Source organism: Notolabrus celidotus, chromosome 3, assembly GCF_009762535.1.
Source record: "Notolabrus celidotus isolate fNotCel1 chromosome 3, fNotCel1.pri, whole genome shotgun sequence".
Taxonomy (NCBI): domain Eukaryota; kingdom Metazoa; phylum Chordata; class Actinopteri; order Labriformes; family Labridae; genus Notolabrus; species Notolabrus celidotus.
Window position 1 is genome coordinate 5,451,634 of NC_048274.1, and position 21,167 is coordinate 5,472,800.

Sequence of the window (21,167 nt, forward strand, 5' to 3'; positions counted from 1 at the left end):
GACTAAAATAGAGACTCAAATAGAGATTAAAATAGAGACTCAAATAGAGACTCAAATAGAGATTAAAATAGAGACCAAAATAGAGACTCAAATAGAGACTAAAATAGAGACTCAAATAGAGACTCAAATAGAGACTAAAATGGAGACTCAAATAGAGACTAAAATAGATACTCAAATAGAGACTCAAATAGAGACTCAAATAGAGACTAAAACAGACACTAAAATAGATACTCAAATAGAGATTTAAATAGAGACTGAAACAGATACTTAAATAGAGACTAAAATAGAGACTCAAATAGAGATTAAAATAGATACTAAAATAGAGACTCAAATAGAGATTAAAATAGAGACTGAAACAGATACTTAAATAGAGACTAAAATAGAGACTCAAATAGAGATTAAAATGGAGATTAAAACAGATACTAAAATAGAGACTCAAATAGAGATTAAAATAGAGACCAAAATAGAGACTCAAATAGAGACTAAAACAGATACTAAAATAGAGACTAAAATAGAGACTCAAATAGAGATTAAAATGGAGACTAAAACAGATACTAAAATAGAGACTACAATAGAGACTCAAATAGAGACTAAAATTGAGACTAAAATAGAGATTAAAATAGAGACTCAAATAGAGACTCAAATAGAGACTAAAATAGAGATTAAAATAGAGACCAAAATAGAGACTCAAATAGAGACTAAAACAGACACTAAAATAGAGACTAAAATAGAGATGAAAACAGATACTAAATAGAGACTCAAATAGAGATTAAAATAGAGACTAAAAGAGAGACTGAAATAGAGACTCAAATAGAGACTCAAATAGAGACTCAAATAGAGACTAAAATTGAGACTAAAATAGAGATTAAAATAGAGATTAAAATAGAGACTCAAATAGAGACTCAAATAGAGACTAAAATAGAGATTAAAATAGAGACCAAAATAGAGACTCAAATAGAGACTAAAACAGATACTAAAATAGAGACTCAGAGACTCAAATAGAGATTAAAATAGAGATGAAAACAGATACTAAAACAGAGACTAAAACAGACTAAAATTAAGACCAAAATAGAGACTAAAATTGAGACTAAAATTGAGACCAATGTACACCAACAAAAATGAAATATGTTGATTTAAAATAGAGAAGCAACATCACAGGACTCCACAACATCTCCTGGTTGAACTACGTTTGTTTGGAGAACTTGATCCGGCTCCTTGAAAAAGGGGAGTTTGTCCTTCTCGTCTCTGGAGCCGCGCTGGTCTCCTTCCTTCACTCACTCACACAGTTTCAGTGAATGTCCCTCTCCTTCACACACTGACTCAGGAGTGTGTTACCTTCAGTATTTTTGTGAGTGGTGTCAAACATTTGATAAATATGCTATAGGGTAGTAGGGAGGTGAACTGGTTTACATTAGTTGCCGTCTTGGCTTCCCACAGTGCTGATGAGAGGACGGGCCTGTGCTGATGTGTGCGTTGACCTGCTTCACAATATCACAGAGTGAACTCAAAGACCAACAATCAATCATTTAACGTCTGAATCAGAACAAGCAGGTGTGAGAGCGTCATCAGTTCATTCATTATGTGTCCTTCAACCTGAGACGTTTGCTCCGGTCATCACTCTTGTCCACCTCTCCTTTAATTTATTTTCCACAAGTTTAACTTAGGGTTGTTTTTTCTGCTCAACAGTAAAATATCAGCAAAGTGCATCTCTTCTCTAGAGTACATAGGAAGTGGCTAACAGCTTTCAGCACCTCAGTGTGTCTGTAGGTTCCAGTGAAACCATGAACATACAACCCTACAGGAAACCAGAATATACCACCTCTGCAACAACATCTTTATGTCCCACGAAAATCACACCTCGAGTGAGACAGCCTCAGAGATGACAAGATGGAAATATTTACCTTAAAGAGAGAATACCAAGAACTCCACATGTGGTTACGAGAACAGCAAAACACGCCCAATAAGGCGAAGTGAGAGGTTTTTTTTCAGCATTGAGACCAAAGTTATCAACAGATTTCAAGACTCAGGATGAAAACTGGATCTGTTGTCTTCTTTTTAATCCTTCCCATGTCATTGGAGGCATGCTGCGGTAACAACCATCCAAAAAAAAGGACAGGTATTTCTATTTAACACAAACTGTATTTAAAGCTGTAGCTCAAACATTGTTCTCTCTAACGTGTGTTCAGAAGGAGAGGCCTGTTATTCTAACACCTTTTAAATGAACTGTTTGAAGGTCTCATGAAGAATATGACACACATGCACTACAAAGCTGTGGAGGGGGAACACTTCATGATTCCCTGCCTGAAACCAGTCCATCAGCTGGTCCAGGTGGTGTGGTCCAGGATTGGAAAAGGCAAAGAGGATCACGAAGGCCTGACCTTTAACTGTGGGAGGAAGTTCTTAGCTGAAGCAAAGTATTCTGGGAATTACACCTGCCTTCAAAGGTAATCCTCTTATTCCCATAATTTCCTCCACATCATTAAATACCTCAGATCTGAACTCCTCTGATTAATAAGTTATCTGTGATGAAGGTAATCCAACAAACTGTCATGTCTCCACCTCGTATTGATCAGACGTGTAAACAATAGAATGACAAACACAGTTAAATATCATCTGACACATTCTTTAGCTAAGAAGGTTTTCTGGTTTCACTGTTATTCTCTGTGAAGTTGTCAGGTCAGTCAGAAAACTGGTGATTGAAGCTGAAGTGTATTAATGCAGCATACAGCGTCTGTGTTTGGTGTCCAGACTGATTTACATGCAGAGTGTGAGCAGTAATGAGATAGGACCATAGACTGTACAGGACTGACCCCCCTACAGGAGCCTCTAGGTCAGAGGTGGGCAATTAATTTACCCAAGGGGCCACATGAGAAACAGGTGGGAACGCATCCTGAAAGTAATATTCCAAGCTGTCAGGATGTGTTCCCCCTGTTTCAAATGGTCAAATTTAATGACATCAGCCTGAAAATCACAGGACATATCTGTGGTGGGGAAAGAAGTCAGTAGTATGAATTTGAAAGATGTGTGAGCCTCCTTTCCTATGGAACAGAGGGGGAACAGTATCTGACAGTTATATTCCAAGCTGTCAGGATGTGCTTTACCTGCTATAATGGAGCTGGATTTAAGACAGATATGATAAAATAGCAATTTATATTTAGCCTATAAATGAATGAGCACACTTTCTTCCAAATGTCCATTATATTCAAAATGAAAAGTCTCTCACAAATATAACATTTTTTATTGATAGAAATAACAGTAGATGGTTGTGTTAATAAAGACATAGAAACACAAACATATGTGCTGTTGTCCCAGTTTAAAAATATAACTAGACAGTCATGAAATTTGGATTTCCCTTCTACAATACAACATCTTCAGATAAAACTCGCTAAAAAAGTCAGTTTTGAACCCCCAGCTCTCTCCACAGTGCCTTTGTGGTACGAGCACAACAGCTCGGGGGGCCTTCGGGTCATTTCGGACAAGGGCGGGACTAGGGGAAACATATCTCGACGAGGAAACAGAGCTCGATACAACACCGGGACTGTTTCGGAGGGCTGGACAAAAAACTGAGCTCAGCTCTGCTCAACATAAATTATAGCTGTTTATTAAAAGCAGCTTGTTTTGGGGGTTTCACTAGAGACTAGGAATGTTCGATACCACCGATTTCCTTTCCAATCCGATACTGAGTAAAATTCAGGCTACACCGATCCGATACCAATACTTTGTGCAAATACACCTAATGTGTCTGTTAAATCTAAAAGAAGTATTGTATTTCTGAGTTATTTATTTATTTATTTTAAACTAGTATATCGAGGTAGCGGCCTCATTTACAATATTGCCGAGCTAATACAACAGAAAAACCAAACAGAGGACACAATCATACGAAATATGTGAAAATGTTTTAAGCACCAAAAATTGAAAATAAGTAAGACAATAAAACCATTACATTAAATTATTGTTTAATTATTGAGAACTAGAACTAGTAGTTCCCACCAACCGCATATCATTTAGACAAGATCACAATGGTTTAGTTACTTTCCATTGTGTTCCTGTTAATGATATACATTGCCTCAAATGACTGAAGTATCCAAAGTATCGATATTTTGATTTGAGAATCTATTTTAGAGCATGAAGATCTGATATCGGAAGTATCGATATTTCAGTATCAATCCGCACATCACTACTAGAGACTCAAAACATTTGAGGTTTCATGAAAACAGGCATTGTGTAAATACCAATATTGTAACACTCTTCCATAAGTATTAACAGATTTGAAAATGTGCACATCTTTGCAATATTTCAATCGTAACATCAACTCAGCCCGTTTTGTCTCGTAGAGGCCTGCCAACAGGACCGTGAAGTCAGAGGAAAATATCTCAGTGTGTCTGCACTTAAAAACAGATTTAAAGGTGTGAGCTTGAGACACTTTCATGATAGTTTTAAAGTCTTTAACCACACCAGATCAAACTGTGGAACGTTTAGCTGCTGTCATTCTCTCTGCTTTTTCACAGTGAATATTAAAAATCTCTGTCTCTATCTGGAACTTTAAAAGATATCAGATTCATTAAACAAACACCAAATGATGTATCTTTAAAACCGTCTTTATTATTTTATCTATAATGAATAATCTTTAGTTTGACTTTCTGTGCTTTGCATGTGTCAGTAATGGACGTGATGCTGTCCAGTGGCAGCAAACTGTTCTTCTATCTGCAGGTGGTGAAGAGGAACAGCTCAGGACGCTTCAGTGACGAGGACAGCAGAGTTTATCTGCTGATTGGACAAGGTGCTAAGATCCAGTGCCCAGGTCTCGACAGCAGCGACCACTCAGAAGCCGTCTGGTACAAGGTAAAGGATCTGAACGTGACCGGCTTGTCCTGTAACCATGGAAGAATAAAACACAATTAAAAGGTTCCTGTGGTTTCTTTCAGGAAAGCAAAGCTGTGTCTGAGCAGCAGAGAGCCTCCTGTGAGGAGAACGGAGAGTTACGTCTCTGCAAAGTCAGCGAACATGATACTGGAGTTTACTTCTGTGACCGACAAGTCCAAGAGCGAGGAGTCACCTGGACCCTCAGGAGGGCTGTGAATGCCACAGCTGTGCGTAAGTCCTGTGTGTGTGTGTGTGTGTGTGTGTGTGTGTGTGTGTGTGTGTGTGTGTGTGTGTGTGTGTGTGTGTGTGTGTGTGTGTGTGTGTGTGTGTGTGTGTGTGTGTGTGTTCGAGGGGGCACACTCTGGCTTCATAAGACATCTTAAAATAAGATGTAATATTTAGAAAACTGTGATCTTAAAATGAGCAGGGAAAACTTATTTTAAGCAATATTTGACCAGTATTTTAAAGCTTAGTGTCTCAGAATAAGACAGGAATGCTAACAATTAATATTTTTTCACTCAAAAAAAAAATGTCACCAATACATTTCATGTCAACTTCTTCATTTGATATATATTCACATGAATTTGAGTTGCATTATAGCGGCACTACTCTAGGTTTAAAACTATCTTGTACTTGAAATAAGATTACAAAGTTTAATTTGAGCATTTAAGATATAATGTCTTCTCATAGTGAGTTGGATATACTAATATTCAGTCATGTTGTTCTTTAGGATAAGCCAGCTATGCTCTAAAGGAGGTGTCTCATTGTGTGCATGTAGTTGGAGGATGTATATTTTGATCTCACTAAGAAGAAACAGTATGTAATGTAAAGTAAACCTTGTTTCTTCTAAATTACAACTCAAAACAAGATCATTTGAAGATTGTCTGACTTAACAAGATATTTAAGACTCATTGTCTTAAAACAAGTCCCTCTATCTTGCTCAAATGTTACTTGTTAAGTAAATTTATCTTAAATGAAGTGGGAGAAGACATTTTGACTAAAAATTAGACAATGTCACTTGGTAAGAATTTGAGTTTTTGCAGTGTAACTCATGTAAAATATAAAATAAATCCATTCTAAGTTAAAAAAAAAAAAAAAAAAGAGGCTTTTCTTGGATGCTCAAGTTCAGCACACACAGTCACACACTGCAGAGGTGAGACCTGAAGGACTCTCTGTCTACATGAATACTCTTGCGCGTGTAAACACATCATCGCAGCACGCAGCGCGTCTTTGTTGCTGTTTTATTTAATCCTGCAGACCTGATCAGAGCGCTGCAGGCGGAACAATATTTCCCAGAATGATGCAAAAAGCCCCAGCTGATAGGCTAGCTTCCTTTCCCTAACACACTTACTATTAACATTACCTCATACAACCCCCCTTCAAACACAGTGGACTGTCCCTTTAAAGTGAAGTGAAGAGATGATCATACAGATCTCTTTATTCTCTTTTTCTAACAGCTCACTTGAAACCAAGTGGTCCTCCCAGCATCATGTTTCCTGACGGCAGCGGGACGGAGGAAGCGGAGCTCGGTGTGTGTCTGTCTGTTCAATGATCCTGAGTTGATAACCAAAGATCACACATCCTGTATCTCAGTCCTTATCTCCATGAGACAATCTCTTCTAAGTCTGAATAATTCTTTCACAGATTAGACTCTGAGATTTGATAACATTGTCTTCAGGGTGAGATAATAAAGGTTGTGATCTTGTTTCAGGTCACTCCCACACTCTGACATGCGAGGTGTCTTTTCCTTTTGAGAGAACGTTTTCTCCAACGGTGAGGTGGTTCATGCATCACAATGGAAACACGGAGAACATGACCGAGCAGCACACACTGAAACCGCAGTGAGTTTCCTCATCAACATTTGCTTCTGCACGGAGGCCTCTGTCTCTCATTCTGTGTCTACAGCGTTGTTTTGTTTGACATCTGTAGAATAAACTCAGCTTGGTTTGAGTTCTGATCAGTGTGCAAACGAGCTGAAACTCTGTCCTGATTCAGACAGGCGGAAGACACTATAAGAGGGTATACAGTCACCCAAAGATCCATCATCAGAGAGGTTACTACACAACACTTCAACAACACGTTCACCTGCATCGCCACCAACTCTGTGGGAAACGACAGCATCACCATCAAGCTCAAGAAGAAGATTAAAGGTCATCATGTTCCTATTTCTATCAGCACTTATAAATATTATCATGTCGTCACATTACAGGGTCATAATCTCAAGGAAACGCCAACATTTGATGATGACACAGAGGACCTGATGAGTACAGAGGTGTTATTTATAGAATTGTCAGTCTTTGGTTCATCGTCTGACACCAGAGCTTCCTGTTTCACATCACACACACACAGATTCTCCCCGAGTATGAGCCTCTGTTTGTTTAACACTGACGGACGCCAACATGAGATGCTAGTAAAGCTGATCGTACGGATAAGAGGGAGCACACATTCATGAGCATGTTGGTGTTGTTGTCTGCTGCCCTCCACTCAGATATTGGCGCTCTGTAGAGGAAGTCATATGTAACACGTGTGTGTGTTTGTGTGTTTTAGGTCAGTCAGTGGTCGTGTATCCTGTTGCATCGCTGCTGCTGGTAGCTGGACTGGGAGTTGCGTTGCATGTGAAATGGTTGGAGCTGCGGCTCATCTACAGATCCTACGTCCAACAAGGGAACCGTGATGAAGGTCAAAGAGCAGAAACACACAGTCACACACGCAAGAGGAGAAACCTGCAGGATTCTAGTCTACATGAATACTCTGCACCACATGAAACTCCACAGAGATTCTGTTTTCAGTGCATTCAACACGACAACGTGTTCTCTCTAAACTTAATGAAACATCTTAATGGGGGAGGAAGTGTGATAAATGTGGTTAGCAGCAGGTAATGAAACTGAACTATTTCTAGAGGTGAAAATCTTATCACAAACTGATCTCAACACTTTCACTCCTCACATTTTTAAAGTTTGTTCTTCTTTTCACTTCCGCCCCAGAGGAGAGAGAATTTGATGTGTTTCTGTCGTTTGTGTGGAGCGACTCGTCGGCAGGAGATTCAACCCTCCTCCCTCCATCAGGTGACGATGAAAACATTAGACCTGTAAGAGCTGAATTTAACCACCATGACTTCAGTAAACTTAAATGTTCTTTATTTACAGAATGTTTCTCCAGGCTGCGCTCAGAGGACGAGAAGTTCACCCACAGACCACTAGAGGTGCTGTTACCCCAGGTGTTAGAGGACATGTGGGGGTATCGGCTCTGTCTGCTGGAGAGGGATGTTTTACCTGGAGGAGGTGAGAGGATCAGCTCTGAGTGTGTGTGTGTGTGTGTGTGTGTGTGTGTGTGTGTGTGTGTGTGTGTGTGTGTGTGTGTGTGTGTTTAAAAGTAAACTTGAGACTTATCTTTTTAATCTAGCTTTTAATTTGGAGTAATTTATTTTTAGCCCTGGACTGCATTATTACTTTAATTATTATTTTAATCATTATTATTTGAATCATTGCTTTAACATTTATTTATCTTATTTATTCATTTATCTATTTATTTATTGTATTCATCTGATCTTGTTAACGCTACCTTATTTTTTACTTTTCTTTCCTTATTACTTATTTTATTAATTTTACTGTATTGATTTCATTTTATTTTTTAAGCATTTTATTTACAATCATGCCTTTTATAATTGTACCATTGCTGTTGTTTTCTGTCTCTGTTATTCTGTGAAGCACTTTGGGCTGCATGTTTTTATGTATGAAAGGTGCTATATAAATTGAGTTGTGTGTGTGTGGTCTACATATATTCATGGTTGTCTCTGTTTGTGTTGCAGCGTACACACATGATGTGGTCCTGTCGATACAGAGGAGCCGGATGCTGGTCTGTCTCCTGTCAGCTGATTACCTCTCCAGCAGCAGTGCAGTGTTCGTGCTGGAGTCTGGCGTTAAGGTGGGTGGAGCGGCACCATCAGAAGTTTCATTAACAACATTGTGTGATGTTGTTTATGAAACTTCTGATGGTGCCACTAACTTCAAGGGGCGTGGGATTATCCGATTTGCATGTTTTCTAAATGTCTAGCTTTACAAACGGCCACACATTTAGATTTAGCTAAAGATTTAATATTTAGATTTACATACAACATTTAGATTTAGACTTAAGATTTCTATTTAGACAAAACATTTAGATTTAACATTTAGATTTGCAGTAAACAACTGGATTTAAGATATATTTATATTTAAGATTTAGATATAATATTTAACATTTAGATTTAAATTTAACATTTAGATATTACATTTAACATTTAAATTTAGCTATAACACTTAGATTTAAATTAAACATGTCAATTCAACAATTCATGTCAACTCACAAATAGCTCATTTTCAGTTTTTTGGTCTCTTTTTTGTGCAAAATGTTTAAAATGTGGAGAATCTGAATCAGGCCTATAAACACGGCACACTCACTACAATAACACATATCTAGTTAATAAATTAGACGATGCAAAGAACATGAAAAAGCCTGACACAAAAAACTGTAGCTACAGCCACGGCTGCTTACACAGCCTGGACGGGAATACTTTAACACTGTTACTGAGTAGAGTCTTTAAATCACACGGTTACTGAGCAGAGTCTGTAACTCAAGACAAAAAAGGCAAGCAAAAAGAGACAAAAAGACAAGGCAAAAGTGGCAATCTGCAACAAAATACATGAACGTTAACCACTTACATACAACACACGGCACATTAAGATAAACAAAACCCAGTTGAGGTTTACCTCGGCCGTCCGCGACCCTATCACGTCACTACCTCACGCTCGTACCGCGTACTATATGCGTTGCCGGCACACAACGATCCGCCAACCCGAAAGGAACACCGTCCTGGAATAAAAGTGAAAGTTACTCACATGTACGGACATTGAAAACACTTAACACACGCGACTCGTACCTGCTCTCAACCCGGAGCTCTGCAGAGACTGAAGACCCAGCTGTGGGGCATGAGCGCTAATCAGCCGGTTACATCAAACTGAGCTGACCTGATATAAGGTCATTCCTGACACCATACCATCATCACCTAAGATTCCTCTGAACGCTCCAGGTGTTTGATCAGCAGGATTCAGAGTATCTCAGGATGAACCTACAGTGTCATACTTTAGAGTTTATTCCCTCTTAAAGCTGGGGTTGGTAATCAGATTTAGATACACTTTTTGTCATACTGGTTAAAATGATCTTTATGTCCTGATGGCAATCAATACATAATGTGTTCCTAAAAAAGAGTGAAAAAAAACTGCTATCTACAGCCGGAGCAAACCTGAGAAAACACTAACCAATCACCGTTTTTTGGGTCCCCAAATTTTGAACCAATCAAATCCCGTCCAGCCGTTCTGCCCTCCTCCTGCGCGTACATTTCCCCGGCGTGCACTCCTCCGAGTCCCCGTCTCCTGCCTCTACTTCCCCTGACTCTATTCACTGCCCCTCTCGCTCGTCCTCGGGCCTGTCCCCTCTGACCTGATGAGGTGCTTTGCTCAGGACTGTAGTCCGGATCAGAGTCTAAAAAGCTCTCACCAACAAACAGAATAATTAATGACGTTCAGTAAGTCCTACAGAAAATATATATTTATTGTAGCGTCCGTCCGGACGCTGTAGGGATGACGAGCCGATTCGTGAACACGTTGAGCTTTAATAACCGGTCACTGTCGGCCGTGATCACGCCAGCCAACGAAACAACAATCAATGTTTGAATGAATGAAAAACTTCTCCTGTCCTCTCTCCCACTCGCACACTCTACACCTCTCCTGATGCCTTCACTGACCGTCAACACTGTAGGAATTAAGAACATCTACACTGAACACGTTTAACAAACAGTAGAGTTGTTACAGTATTATATATGTGTTATAACTTTTCTCCTGATATCGTGTCACCAGTACAACTGGATAATGCTAGCATGATAGTTGTGAGTGCTAACAGCAGCCATGTTTGTTTGTGTTTTTAACTTTCACTATGATAATGTTTTGGTGAGGACCGGTTTTGAATCAGTCACGATCATATGGTCGAGAATCAGCGGCGCTCGTGCATGTGAGCGGGGGGGCGTCGTTTTGGAGGAGGTCCGAGGGAGGAGGGGAGGGGTTAGACGGAGTCATGAGGAAAAGCTACATTCAAATTCATGCTGGTTTTCCGAGACTGCCAACCCTAGCTTTAAAAAGAACCACATCATAAATAATCGTATTAATGGGGAAATCACCTTCTTTAGTTTTGATTTTCAGCACATAAATCTGTAATCCTCAGAAACCATGTTGGTTTCGTTTCGTCTCTTTTCTGACGTGAACTGAAACTGTTAACTTCAAGGATGAAAGAATAAATGTGATTTGTGTTTGCTGAAAGGCGGGTTTCCTCTCGTGCTTGCCGCCCCCAGGTTCTGTGAAGTGGTTCAGCTTCTCTCAGAGTAACTCTACACATCATCACTGATGAGCTTCCTCTTCTATCTTTAGGCTCTGCTTCAGAGTGCAGGCCCTAAACTCCTGCTAATATGGACCAGTAGATCCTCAGCATCCCTCTTAAAGCCAGACCCCCCGCTGCCGGTCCTGGTCCAGAGGGCCTTGAAGGTGCTACCCAGTCTGGACTGGACCTCAGGCAAATCTGCCGGAGCCACCAAGAACTTCTGGAAGTCTTTGTTGAGGGCGATGCCTGATCCCAGAAAATCTCCAAACCGACACGACGTACAGAATGTTTATTTCACATCGCAGCTTCAGCCTGAAACTCTTTGAAGACAAGTCAGAGACTCCAGAGAACAAAGAGAAATCAATATTTATGATCATATTAGGCTGATCAGGCTGTGCAGGAGAGTGTAATCAGCATGGTATAGTAACCTCTCTGTTCAGCTGAAATCCCCACTCTCGCCTGGTGCAGACTGCCATGAAGGTCATAGGAAAGACTGGCAACCCTTCCCTACAGGCCATTTATGAGCAGTCTGTTCTTGGGCAGGCTCAGAGAGAGTACTTTCAGATCCATTCTTTACTCTGAGTATGAACTTTTACCATCTGGAAGAAGGTACAGAGTTTCCAAATTTGAACTGAATTGTTTTAAAAAACTCCTTTATGCCGATCTCTATCAGAGTTTTAAATATTTAATAGCCTGTTATGGTTGGGACAGTGTTATGGTGCTCTCTCTTTAAGAGTATGCTGTGTGATGTGTGACTGTGTGTTATTTATTTAAATTTTTATGTGTGTTCTTGTTGTCATTGTGATCTTTTAAAGAGCAGGTAATGTGTGCAGCACTGATGTCAAAGACAAATTTCCCTACAGGGACAATAAAGGACTTCATAGGCAAGGCAAGGCAAGGCAGCTTTATCTGTATAGCGCATTTCATACACGAGGGCAACTCAATGTGCTTTACATTAAAACATTAAAAGCATTGGAAACATTCAGACAAGCATAAAAGAACATAATTAAAATGACAAATATAATAAAACAGAAAAGAAAAGGATAATTAGAAATATATTAAAAATTACATTAAAATTTTAATTTAAAGTGAGTTAAAATAATCTAAGATAGGAAGGCAGTGGCAAATAAAAAAGCCTTAATCTTTGATTTAAAAGAGGTGAGAGTTTGAGCGGACCTACAGCTTTCAGGGAGTGTGTTCCAGATATGTGGTGTATAATGACTAAACGCTGCTTCACCATGTTTCGTTCTGACTCTTGGGACTGAAAACAGATCAGTACCTGATGACCTCAGAGGTCCAGGTGGTTCATACAGTAGCAGCAGATCAGCAATGTATTTTGGGCCTAAAACATTCAGTGCTTTATAAACCATTGGCAGGATTTCTGACACACAGGAAGCCAGTGTAGAGATCTAAGTACTGAAGTGATGTGGTCTACTTTTTTGGTCCTTGTCAGGACTCGAGCAGCAGCATTCTGTATGAGCTGCAGGCGTCTGATGGACTTTTTAGGGAGTCCTGTAAAGACCCCGTTACAGTAGTCTAGTCTGCTAAAGATAAATGCACGGACGAGTTTTTCTGCATCCTGCTGATACATGAGTCCTTTAATCCTTGATATATTCTTAAGCTGATAGTAGGCAGACTTTGTAATTGTCTTAATGTGGCTGCTGAGTCTAAGACTACACCAAGGTTTCTGGCTTGGTTTGAACATTTCATATGTGCAGATTGGAGCTGAGCAGTAACCTTTAACCTTTCTTCCTTCGCTCCAAAAACAATCATTTCAGTTTTTTCTTTGTTTAACTGAAGAAAGCTCTGGCTCGTCCAGTCATTGATTTGTTCAATGCATTTACTCAGTGTTTGTATGGGACTATCATATTGTATTATATTGATTTAAATGTGCAAGAGTACACAGTGAGTGAGTCACCCTCAGCGTTTTCTGTTTGGAGACAAACTTAAACGTATTGTTTCGAGGTTTTGAAGTCTGAACTGTAAGCTGATGAAAAGCATTCATTAATACAATGATCCTGAATACGCTGTCTGCTGGGTGAGAGTTAAACTGAGCTCTGGAGCCTCCAGCCGAAGATGACATATAAGGACAGTTTAACAGATATTTATTTAAATGACATATTTTTAACGTCTTTCTTTAAAGGAAGCTATAAACTACACAGAGGGCAGACTAAGACATTTTAAGAATTTTAACTTTGAGTACAGCTCGTTTATTTTCGGGGTGTTTATGGTGTAGGGGAGAATGGGGTTGGTTGGCACACTCGTTATATCTCACCACCAGGGGGCGCTGTGTCTCAAATTAGGGTATGGACATTTCCAGAATTAGGATCAGAGCTCACCTACATAGGGTGCTTCTCAAAGCTCTAAACTGCAGTCTCCTCGCTCCTCGGTCGAACCGGAAGTACTTACTGACGCGCCATTTTAACTTGCGTCTCAAAGCTCTAAACGCTCCTGGAGGAGAGAGGAGCGAGGAGCGAGGAGACTGATCCGAGGAGGGATAATCGAGGAAACACAAGAGCAGACTTTGCGGAGACCTTTTCTCTGACAGACACGCCCCCTTATCGGATATCACTCACCGATTGGACACTGCAGCTGCGCGGACTTAACCGAAACTTAACATCAGCTGAGTTTAATAACAGAGAAAAGACGGACCTTAAAACAGTCACTAAGGGTGCTCTGAAACAGATCATAAACAGCCGTCGGTTTCTAAACAGTCTGTATGTGATGAGCTGAGATTAAAAAGTGTTTGATGTGAGTTTTAAAAACATCGCAAAATCATAAATTCAACATTACAGAGGATGGATGTTATATCTGATTGTTTTTGTCAGATTCACTGTCTAACAAAATAGAGTAATAGAGTCTAACATCATTGATAGAATATATATCAATGATCAGTTATTCCTCCTGTTAGTTTCCCCATTTGTTCTCGTTTTCTTCATGAAGAGAAGTCTGACAGTAAAGTTTGTCTGTTAGTAAAAACACTTTTTATGTTTCCTATCAGGTTAATACAGTTTCATACGAGGCTGATCATTAATGAGCACAGGGTTTGAAAAGAGTTGCATGGTTTATATTTTCCCTTGAAGTAATAAATAATTTAATAATGAGGCATTTTACCGGTGAATCGATCCGTGATGCTTTAGGACAGAATAAACAGAGAGCTGATTCTCTTCATGTGCAGGTGTGTGTTAAACAGGTAAACACAGAGACAGAGCTCTGTTACTGTTTATATTAATCAGAGTTATGACAGTGAACATGTGTGTAGACACAAACAGCTGTTAAAGCCGTCATCAAAAACCGACGTCGCTTGACGTGACGCTCCGGAGGAGAGGACGTCTCATTTCTCTAAATACAAATTTTGGCTGTTTCCGAAATCGCCTACTATACTAGCAGTACGTACTGATATGTCCAAAATTCAGTATGTAGTAAGTAGTATGTGAACGAGAGCAAAATCTGCAGTATGCATAGACTGTAAAAAATATGGACGTAGTATCCGTGACGTCACCCGTCTGTTCCTGCCGTTTTTTGAACCAGGCTGTAAAGACCTTTATTTTGGCGGTAAAGATCGTCTTTTCCCCATTCATGTGTATGTAACTTCCGGTGTTTCTGCAGCCAGCCTCCAGCGGATCCTCGATGAACTGCAGTTTTTTGCACTTCCGCATGGGCTTCATTTTTCGAGACCGGATGTTGCCGCTTGGCAGTATGCCAAAACTCCCCGGATGTCTACTGATTCGGGAAAATATCTCAGTATGCATCGGACCAGTCTGCCTCGCGTACTGTTTCCCACAATGCATAGCGCTCGTTCTGCTTTTTCCTTTTCCTCATTTTTTGACGGGAGGAAATCCGTTTTTGGGTGCTGTGAAAGTTATCAAATTACATATAAACCACTTCCTAACTTTTTAAATCATAAATGGATGCTAAATAAGCATTTTATTTATCGGCTTCGTCGTTGTTTACTTCCGCTTTCCGAAACCGGAAATCCAGCGAAGTCTGGCTCAGCATGCTGCATGACAGATCGGACAGAACAGTCATACTACATACTAAATTCAAACGCAGTATGTAGTAGGCAATACCTACTGCCTACTACATTAGTAAGTAGTATGTAGCAGGCCGTTTCGGAAACAGCCATCCTCTCTCCTCTGGTTTCATTTCCTCGCATCTCTGGTGGGCGGGACTAAGACATGAGGAAGAGACGCGAGGAGGGACGTTTAGAGCTTTGAGAAGCACCCATAGTCTTCTCTGGAGTAAGACAGCTGAACTTGAGGTGTGAGGACTTTTTGTGTTTTCATGTCAAATTGAAAATATTTAGCTCCTCAGTATTTTTCTTCTAGGCTTTTAAATGATGGGTTTATAACAAATCAAGTGTTACCCTTACAAAGTGTGAGGGGAAAGCTATAGTTTAGAGTTTTATTAGCTAGCTCACTCATTGTTAGGTGGTTATTAGCCTTGACGCTAACAAAAAAAATTGAGTTGGGGTTGGTCGTCACATTCTCTTCGGGGTTGGTTGTCACATGTAACAACTAGTTGAGTCGGCCATTATTGTTACGCCTATTTGTTTTGTTCTTCATGTTGATATATAGGCTGGCCTAAAGACGTGTTTCCTGTTCATGTTCCTTGCTCATTTTAAAAAATACATTAAGTTATGTAGTCCTATCACTTGTCAGTGCATTTAAACTTTCAAATTTAGTTCTGCCTTCTTTAAAAGATTTTTCCCATTAAAATACCATGGTGACAACCAACCCCAGTGTGTGATAACCAACCCAATAGTGTGTGACAACCAACCCCATAGTGTGTGACAACCAACCCCATAGTGTGTGATAACCAACCCCATAGTGTGTGACAACCAACCCCATAGTGTGTGACAACCAACCCCATAGTGTGTGATAACCAACCCAATAGTGTGTGACAACCAACCCCATAGTGTGTGATAACCAACCCAATAGTGTGTGACAACCAACCCAGTGATAGGGTTGGTTGTCACAATGTGTCAGAGCGTCTTTGATAGTTAATTGCCTCTTTGTTACAATGAGTTGGACAATGAGAGGGATACACATTTCAAGCCAACACCTTAAGCTTTAATTTAAAGTAAGAATGACTATTGAAAGATGTTTTGATGATGAGCAATCATCAAAACACTAAAAAGTGTGACAACCAACCCTGTTCTCCCCTACTCTGTTACAGAAGACAAACACCTCGTATCATCCACTTTGTTTTTATTTTCAGGTTTATTGAATATGTATTCAGAGTTCTGTTTGATAAACAGGTTGAAGCAGAGGATATGAGTGAAACTTATTTGGAGGACACAACGGGAAACAACAAACAGCTTCAAAGCTTCATTTAGAGACTCTTCTGAAACAAAAAGACGAGGTGGCACATTTACAGAATGATCAGGGCTGCGTTTCTGAAGAGAGGACTTTGTGATAGAAACAAAAAATACGCCCCCAGAAAGAATTTCATGCGACTTTAACGAGGAGTGGCGTCATTGTCGTGGCCGTGGTCGTTTAACTGGTGCTAAATGAATAAAAACATCATGCGTCCTCCAACGTCAACAAAAAGAATCAAGCTCTGATGTTTGGAAGAGTGAGTGGACAAACACAGAGTACAAAAAGCAGATACTGACACACAGCTCAAAATAAAAACACAACATAAAAAAAAGTCTTCACGAGTCTGCCTTTGACGCGGCACAAAAACAAAGTCTGTACACCGAGAAGGTTCCAAAATAAATCTACGCCACACACACGAGCAGTGGCACTACGCTCAAACACACTCCCCTTTATGGATTAAAAATCAGACACTTTCACACTTTGTACATTTTCCCACCAACAGATGATCAACACAGTTTGCTCGGGCCACACCAAACCAGCTTCAGACAACAACAAGAATGTCTCTAAAGGGAGATGAGGCCTCTGAGATGTTAGCCAGCTTCAGCTAACTGCAGCTAATTTAACAACAATATTCAGACTGTGTGTGTGTTAGTTCTAGTTTGCCTCAGCTCCTCTTCTCAGCCAGCCTCAGCATGTAGTGGTTAGGAACATAAACCACCGAGTATCAGTGAAGGCCTGAAGTATTCTTCACTGCATCCTCATATAGTTTCAAAACAGAGGCGACAGTGAAAAATCATGCAGCCTTCTGAGATACCTTTGTTTGAACTATACAAAACCTTCCATGATGAACAAGAAATGATGTCTTGGATTTATAACTTGTCTGCTTGAGCCTTCAGTTTCTTCTCCCAGAGCTTCTGATGATCAGAGAAGCCCTGTTTGCCCTTGTTGAAAGAATTGGGTCCTGCAGACGTAGGCGTCTCCCTAAAAAACAGAAGACATGTTTGATTATTGAGTCGTCACAATAACAACACATTCAGCTGGTTTTTGTTTAAAAGCTACAAACTGATTGCATGTCGTGTGTACCTCCCGATGTTCTTCATCCTCATCTTTGCCTCAGGAGGCATCTCCTCAGGTTCACTCTGCATGATGAGAGGAAGGTAAACTTAGATTCTGCATATTTGGAAAACTGTGAACTTAGCGCTGCCGTGCGGACTTACATCATCATCCTCGTTGAACACTGACGACATCCCTGCCTTCTTTTTAGGAAGCACTGGTACCGGCTCTTTAGGTTTCTAGAACAGAAGAGTTGGTGAGGAAATATGAAGTTTGACCCTTGAACTTTAGAAATTCCTAACATTATTAATAATACAATACAGAACCATTGGCTAAAGGTTCAGGGACATATTAAAAATATTACCTGGACCAACTTTGAACTATGCCTGAGGCTATATGTTCTGAGTGATCCACAAATGACATCTCACTGTGGGGCCAGGGACTTTATTCAGACCAGTATAATGGTGGGAAAACAAATCATAATGAGAAACTGGAGGAACCCTCTTTTCCAGACCCAACTCGGTCGAGGCATGATGGCTGTCTAACATGAGTCTGGTTCTGCCTGAGGTTTCTGCCTGTTAAAAGGAAGTTTTTCCTCGCCACTGTAACTAGCTAAATACTGTGATGTGCAATGCTCATGATGGATTAAGGTGGGGTCAGACTGAGTCTTACCCTGTTTTGAAGTTGGGTTTCTGTTCATAATTTGACATAGAGTGGTCTAGACCTCCTATGTTTGTAAAAGTGTCTTGAGATAACGTTTGTTGTGATTTGGCGCTATACAAATAAAGATTGATTGATTGATTGATTGATGAGTGGTTCACTGAGCTGGCAAAGGTAGCATCATATGAACAGATTTCGTTCAGCTGTCAGGATGTGGTGGAGAAATATGTGGCAAAGTGGGGAGATTATTTGAAATACATTGGTAATGTGGATCGAGCTTGAACTAAGGCACACATACTGGAAAAAATGTATTGCTGTTATTAAATTGGAGTAGATCATGGTGCATGTTTTATTTTTAAGTGTGGGTTTTGGTTTCAGTTATTATTTAAAGTTGTTTATTTAATCTAGAGATAGACCGATATGTTTTTTTCAGGGCCGATACTGATACTAGTAGTCAAGGAGGCCGATAACCGATATTTGGAGCAAATATTCATTTGCAGTAAAAGGGAAAATATTGGCGTCAAAATTTTGAATAATACAAATTCCAACACTTAACTTTGTTTAAATACCTTTAAGCATATGTTTATTAAACAGAGGGTTTTTTTTTTTATCTTAGACAATAGACATCTTTGTTTTAAATTTCTAACAAAAAGTCCAGGGAGCTCCCAGGCTCAGCAGCATGTCTTATTAAGTTCCATAAAAACTTAATCAAATAAATAGCTTCCTAAAGTTTTCTACGGTAAATAAAGTTTTCCAAAATATCAATATAACTGAATTGTTAATCTTTCACTTATCTTTATTTTATGGGGATATTTCAGTTTTTTTGAAGTGGGGATGTATGAGTTTTAAATCACTAGTAATTGTAGGGGCCACAACGGATGCTGCTCAATGAGAAACTGCATGAGTAATGGAACACAAGCTAGCCAACAGTTTCTGCAGACAGTGTCATTACTGCCACGTGATTTAGTGAATTTTGAGCCAAAATTATGAAGGTAGATATGTTGCGATTTGTGAGGTTGTAATCACAGAGTTGTGGTTGTAATCTACACATGTGTGAATATTTTTTTTTGTGACTGTATGAATATTTTTTACAAGTGAAAATTTTCAAAATACAAGTTCACATTTTTTCCACAAGCTACCATGTATTTTTTTTTCTGTAACTTCAAATTCAGTTCACATATGTGAATTTTTTTTACAAGTGAAAAATGAAACATACAAGTTCACATTTTTGATCCACAAGTTCTCAAATCGTATCCTGCAGGTTCTCAAATCAAGTCTACAAGCTCGTGCATTTTGCAACTTATCTACCTTCATACAAAATAACCCAGTTTTAAATTGATCTCTTATCGGCCGTTGGATTTCTAAAAAAGGCTGATGCCGATATGCATCAAAATGCTGAATATCGGCGTCGATAATCAGTCTATCCCTACTTTAATCTGATTATTTATATTATTATTATTTCATTTATATATTGTGTTTCATGTAAAAAACATGAGATATTTGTTTTTTCACCCAAATGTGACAAGTCTTATGTAAAAATCAATAAAATACTAATTTCAAAAAAAGAATCATAAACAGTTCTTGTCCCAACACACGACTAAGACATCATTCAAACAGTGTCTGTGTTACGGTTGTCTTTGTGCATCCTGTTTGGGCCTCTCTGTGCTGTGAGACTCCCACCTTTACACCTCCATCATGTCTGCACCTTAACTCAGCAAGCTAACACAACATGACTGAGCTCAACATGAACTCAGTCTGTTAACAACTACAGACTTACTGATGCTCCAAGTTTAATAGAGATGGGGTTTGACTTCTTCCCCATCGGGCTGCTCATGCTAAAGCCTATCTTGGAGATTTTGCAGGGTGCTGGAGGGTCCCCTGAGGACTCCTCGTCCTCCTCCTCCTCTTCTTCCTCAGGTGAGAGGTGCTGGGATGTGCGTTTGACTGCGGCCCCCTCTCCTCCCGCAGTGCTACAAGAGACAGGCTTAGTTTTCACTCTGCCTTCCTCCTCTTGCGGCCCTGCTTGAGGTAAGACAACTCAACACGGTGAACAACACTTTCATGGGAGCGAGGAAGAAAATGTCACCTTTACCTGTGAGGCTAAAGTTACGTCTCTAGCCATGAAAACAGCCCAAGTATTCAGGGTTCATTTAACTCTCAGTGTTAACACAAAATGAAAGGACTGCTGGTCCTCATTATTAGAGGACTTTATGAGTCCTGCAGGAAGGGTCTGAGAGGTCCAATAACACAGGAGGACTCATTCAGTAAACTTGCACACTAGCTAGGCTAACTCCACTTAAAGGGTTAACATTACCTTTCTACAGCACACCTTAGCTGCACTCTCAGGCTGACCCTCACTGTATATGTACCCCAGTATTTCCATCTCTTAACGGTGATATATGTGTTTACTTTGACTCTGTAAACGCGTTAAAAGCACGTTAGCTAACACGAAGTTAGCTTGATGGGGTAAACGCCTCCTCTGATCGGACAGTTTTATATATTTGGGTCAGTTTTAAGGTAAAGCTGCATTCGGCCTAAAGATACAGTCTGCACAAACATCTGAGACATCATTTAAAGGTGAAAACAGCACAAATATCACCTCCGTCTTCGCTGAAACCTCTTCTGTTATGCTTCTTATCCGCCATCATTACGACTCTCCAAGCCTGCAGTCACGGATCAGACCACTAGGGGGCGCCACCTCCATCAGCAGGGCGCTGTACAAACAAGCTGCAGAAGATGAAGGACGAGGAGGAGGAGGAGGAGAAGAAGAAGAAGAAGAAGAAGAAGAAGGAAGAGGAGGAGGAGGAGAATGAGGGGGGAGAAGGAGGAGGAGGAGAAGAAGAAGAAGAAGAAGAAGAAGGAAGA

At 40.0% G+C, this 21,167-nt stretch overlaps 2 protein-coding genes and 1 long non-coding RNA gene across 5 annotated transcripts; 1 reads left to right on the forward strand and 2 right to left on the reverse strand.

Moving 5' to 3' along the window:
• Positions 1 to 1,765: 1,765 nt before the first annotated feature.
• Positions 1,766 to 12,151, forward strand: LOC117810574 (interleukin-18 receptor accessory protein-like). Its single transcript, XM_034680475.1, has 12 exons — positions 1,766 to 2,116; positions 2,234 to 2,444; positions 4,683 to 4,842; positions 4,926 to 5,094; positions 6,321 to 6,392; positions 6,575 to 6,704; positions 6,859 to 7,013; positions 7,411 to 7,542; positions 7,848 to 7,928; positions 8,010 to 8,144; positions 8,672 to 8,787; positions 11,319 to 12,151. The coding sequence occupies exons 1-12, from the start codon at positions 2,029 to 2,031 to the stop codon at positions 11,592 to 11,594; spliced, it is 1,725 nt and encodes a 574-aa protein (XP_034536366.1). The 5' UTR covers positions 1,766 to 2,028; the 3' UTR covers positions 11,595 to 12,151.
• Positions 4,583 to 9,897, reverse strand: LOC117810575. 2 transcript variants are annotated; one of them, XR_004630800.1, is made up of 3 exons: positions 9,779 to 9,897; positions 9,609 to 9,711; positions 4,583 to 4,871 (listed from the first exon to the last, which is right to left on the reverse strand). It is a non-coding gene; the product is annotated as an uncharacterized LOC117810575 (long non-coding RNA). The 2 variants fall into 2 exon arrangements; XR_004630801.1 differs by having other exon boundaries at positions 9,609 to 9,799.
• A 4,310-nt stretch (positions 12,152 to 16,461) lies between the features above and the next one.
• Positions 16,462 to 21,037, reverse strand: LOC117810635 (PEST proteolytic signal-containing nuclear protein-like). Of its 2 annotated transcripts, none has more exons than XM_034680553.1 (5): positions 20,902 to 21,037; positions 20,080 to 20,324; positions 17,807 to 17,881; positions 17,673 to 17,728; positions 16,462 to 17,570 (listed from the first exon to the last, which is right to left on the reverse strand). In XM_034680553.1, exons 1-5 carry the CDS (start codon positions 20,948 to 20,950, stop codon positions 17,459 to 17,461), a joined length of 537 nt encoding a protein of 178 aa, XP_034536444.1. In that variant the 5' UTR covers positions 20,951 to 21,037; the 3' UTR covers positions 16,462 to 17,458. The 2 variants fall into 2 exon arrangements, with proteins under 2 accessions (XP_034536444.1, XP_034536446.1); XM_034680555.1 differs by having other exon boundaries at positions 20,080 to 20,321; positions 20,902 to 21,034.
• Between the last annotated feature and the right edge of the window lie 130 nt (positions 21,038 to 21,167).

What these genes read in the sequence shown, in the direction of transcription:
- LOC117810574 (XM_034680475.1), top strand. Translation starts at nt 2,029, where the DNA reads ATGAAAACTGGATCTGTTGTCTTCTTTTTAATCCTTCCCATGTCATTG. An exon ending in AACCCTCCTCCCTCCATCAG is followed by an intron (nt 7,929 to 8,009) that starts GTGACGATGAAA and finishes CTTTATTTACAG; the next exon opens with AATGTTTCTCCAGGCTGCGC. An exon ending in TGCTGGAGTCTGGCGTTAAG is followed by an intron (nt 8,788 to 11,318) that starts GTGGGTGGAGCG and finishes TTCTATCTTTAG; the next exon opens with GCTCTGCTTCAGAGTGCAGG.
- LOC117810635 (XM_034680553.1), bottom strand. Translation starts at nt 20,950, where the DNA reads ATGATGGCGGATAAGAAGCATAACAGAAGAGGTTTCAGCGAAGACGGA. An exon ending in AGGTTTCAGCGAAGACGGAG is followed by an intron (nt 20,325 to 20,901) that starts GTGATATTTGTG and finishes TCTTACCTCAAG; the next exon opens with CAGGGCCGCAAGAGGAGGAA. An exon ending in TGTTCAACGAGGATGATGAT is followed by an intron (nt 17,729 to 17,806) that starts GTAAGTCCGCAC and finishes CTCATCATGCAG; the next exon opens with AGTGAACCTGAGGAGATGCC.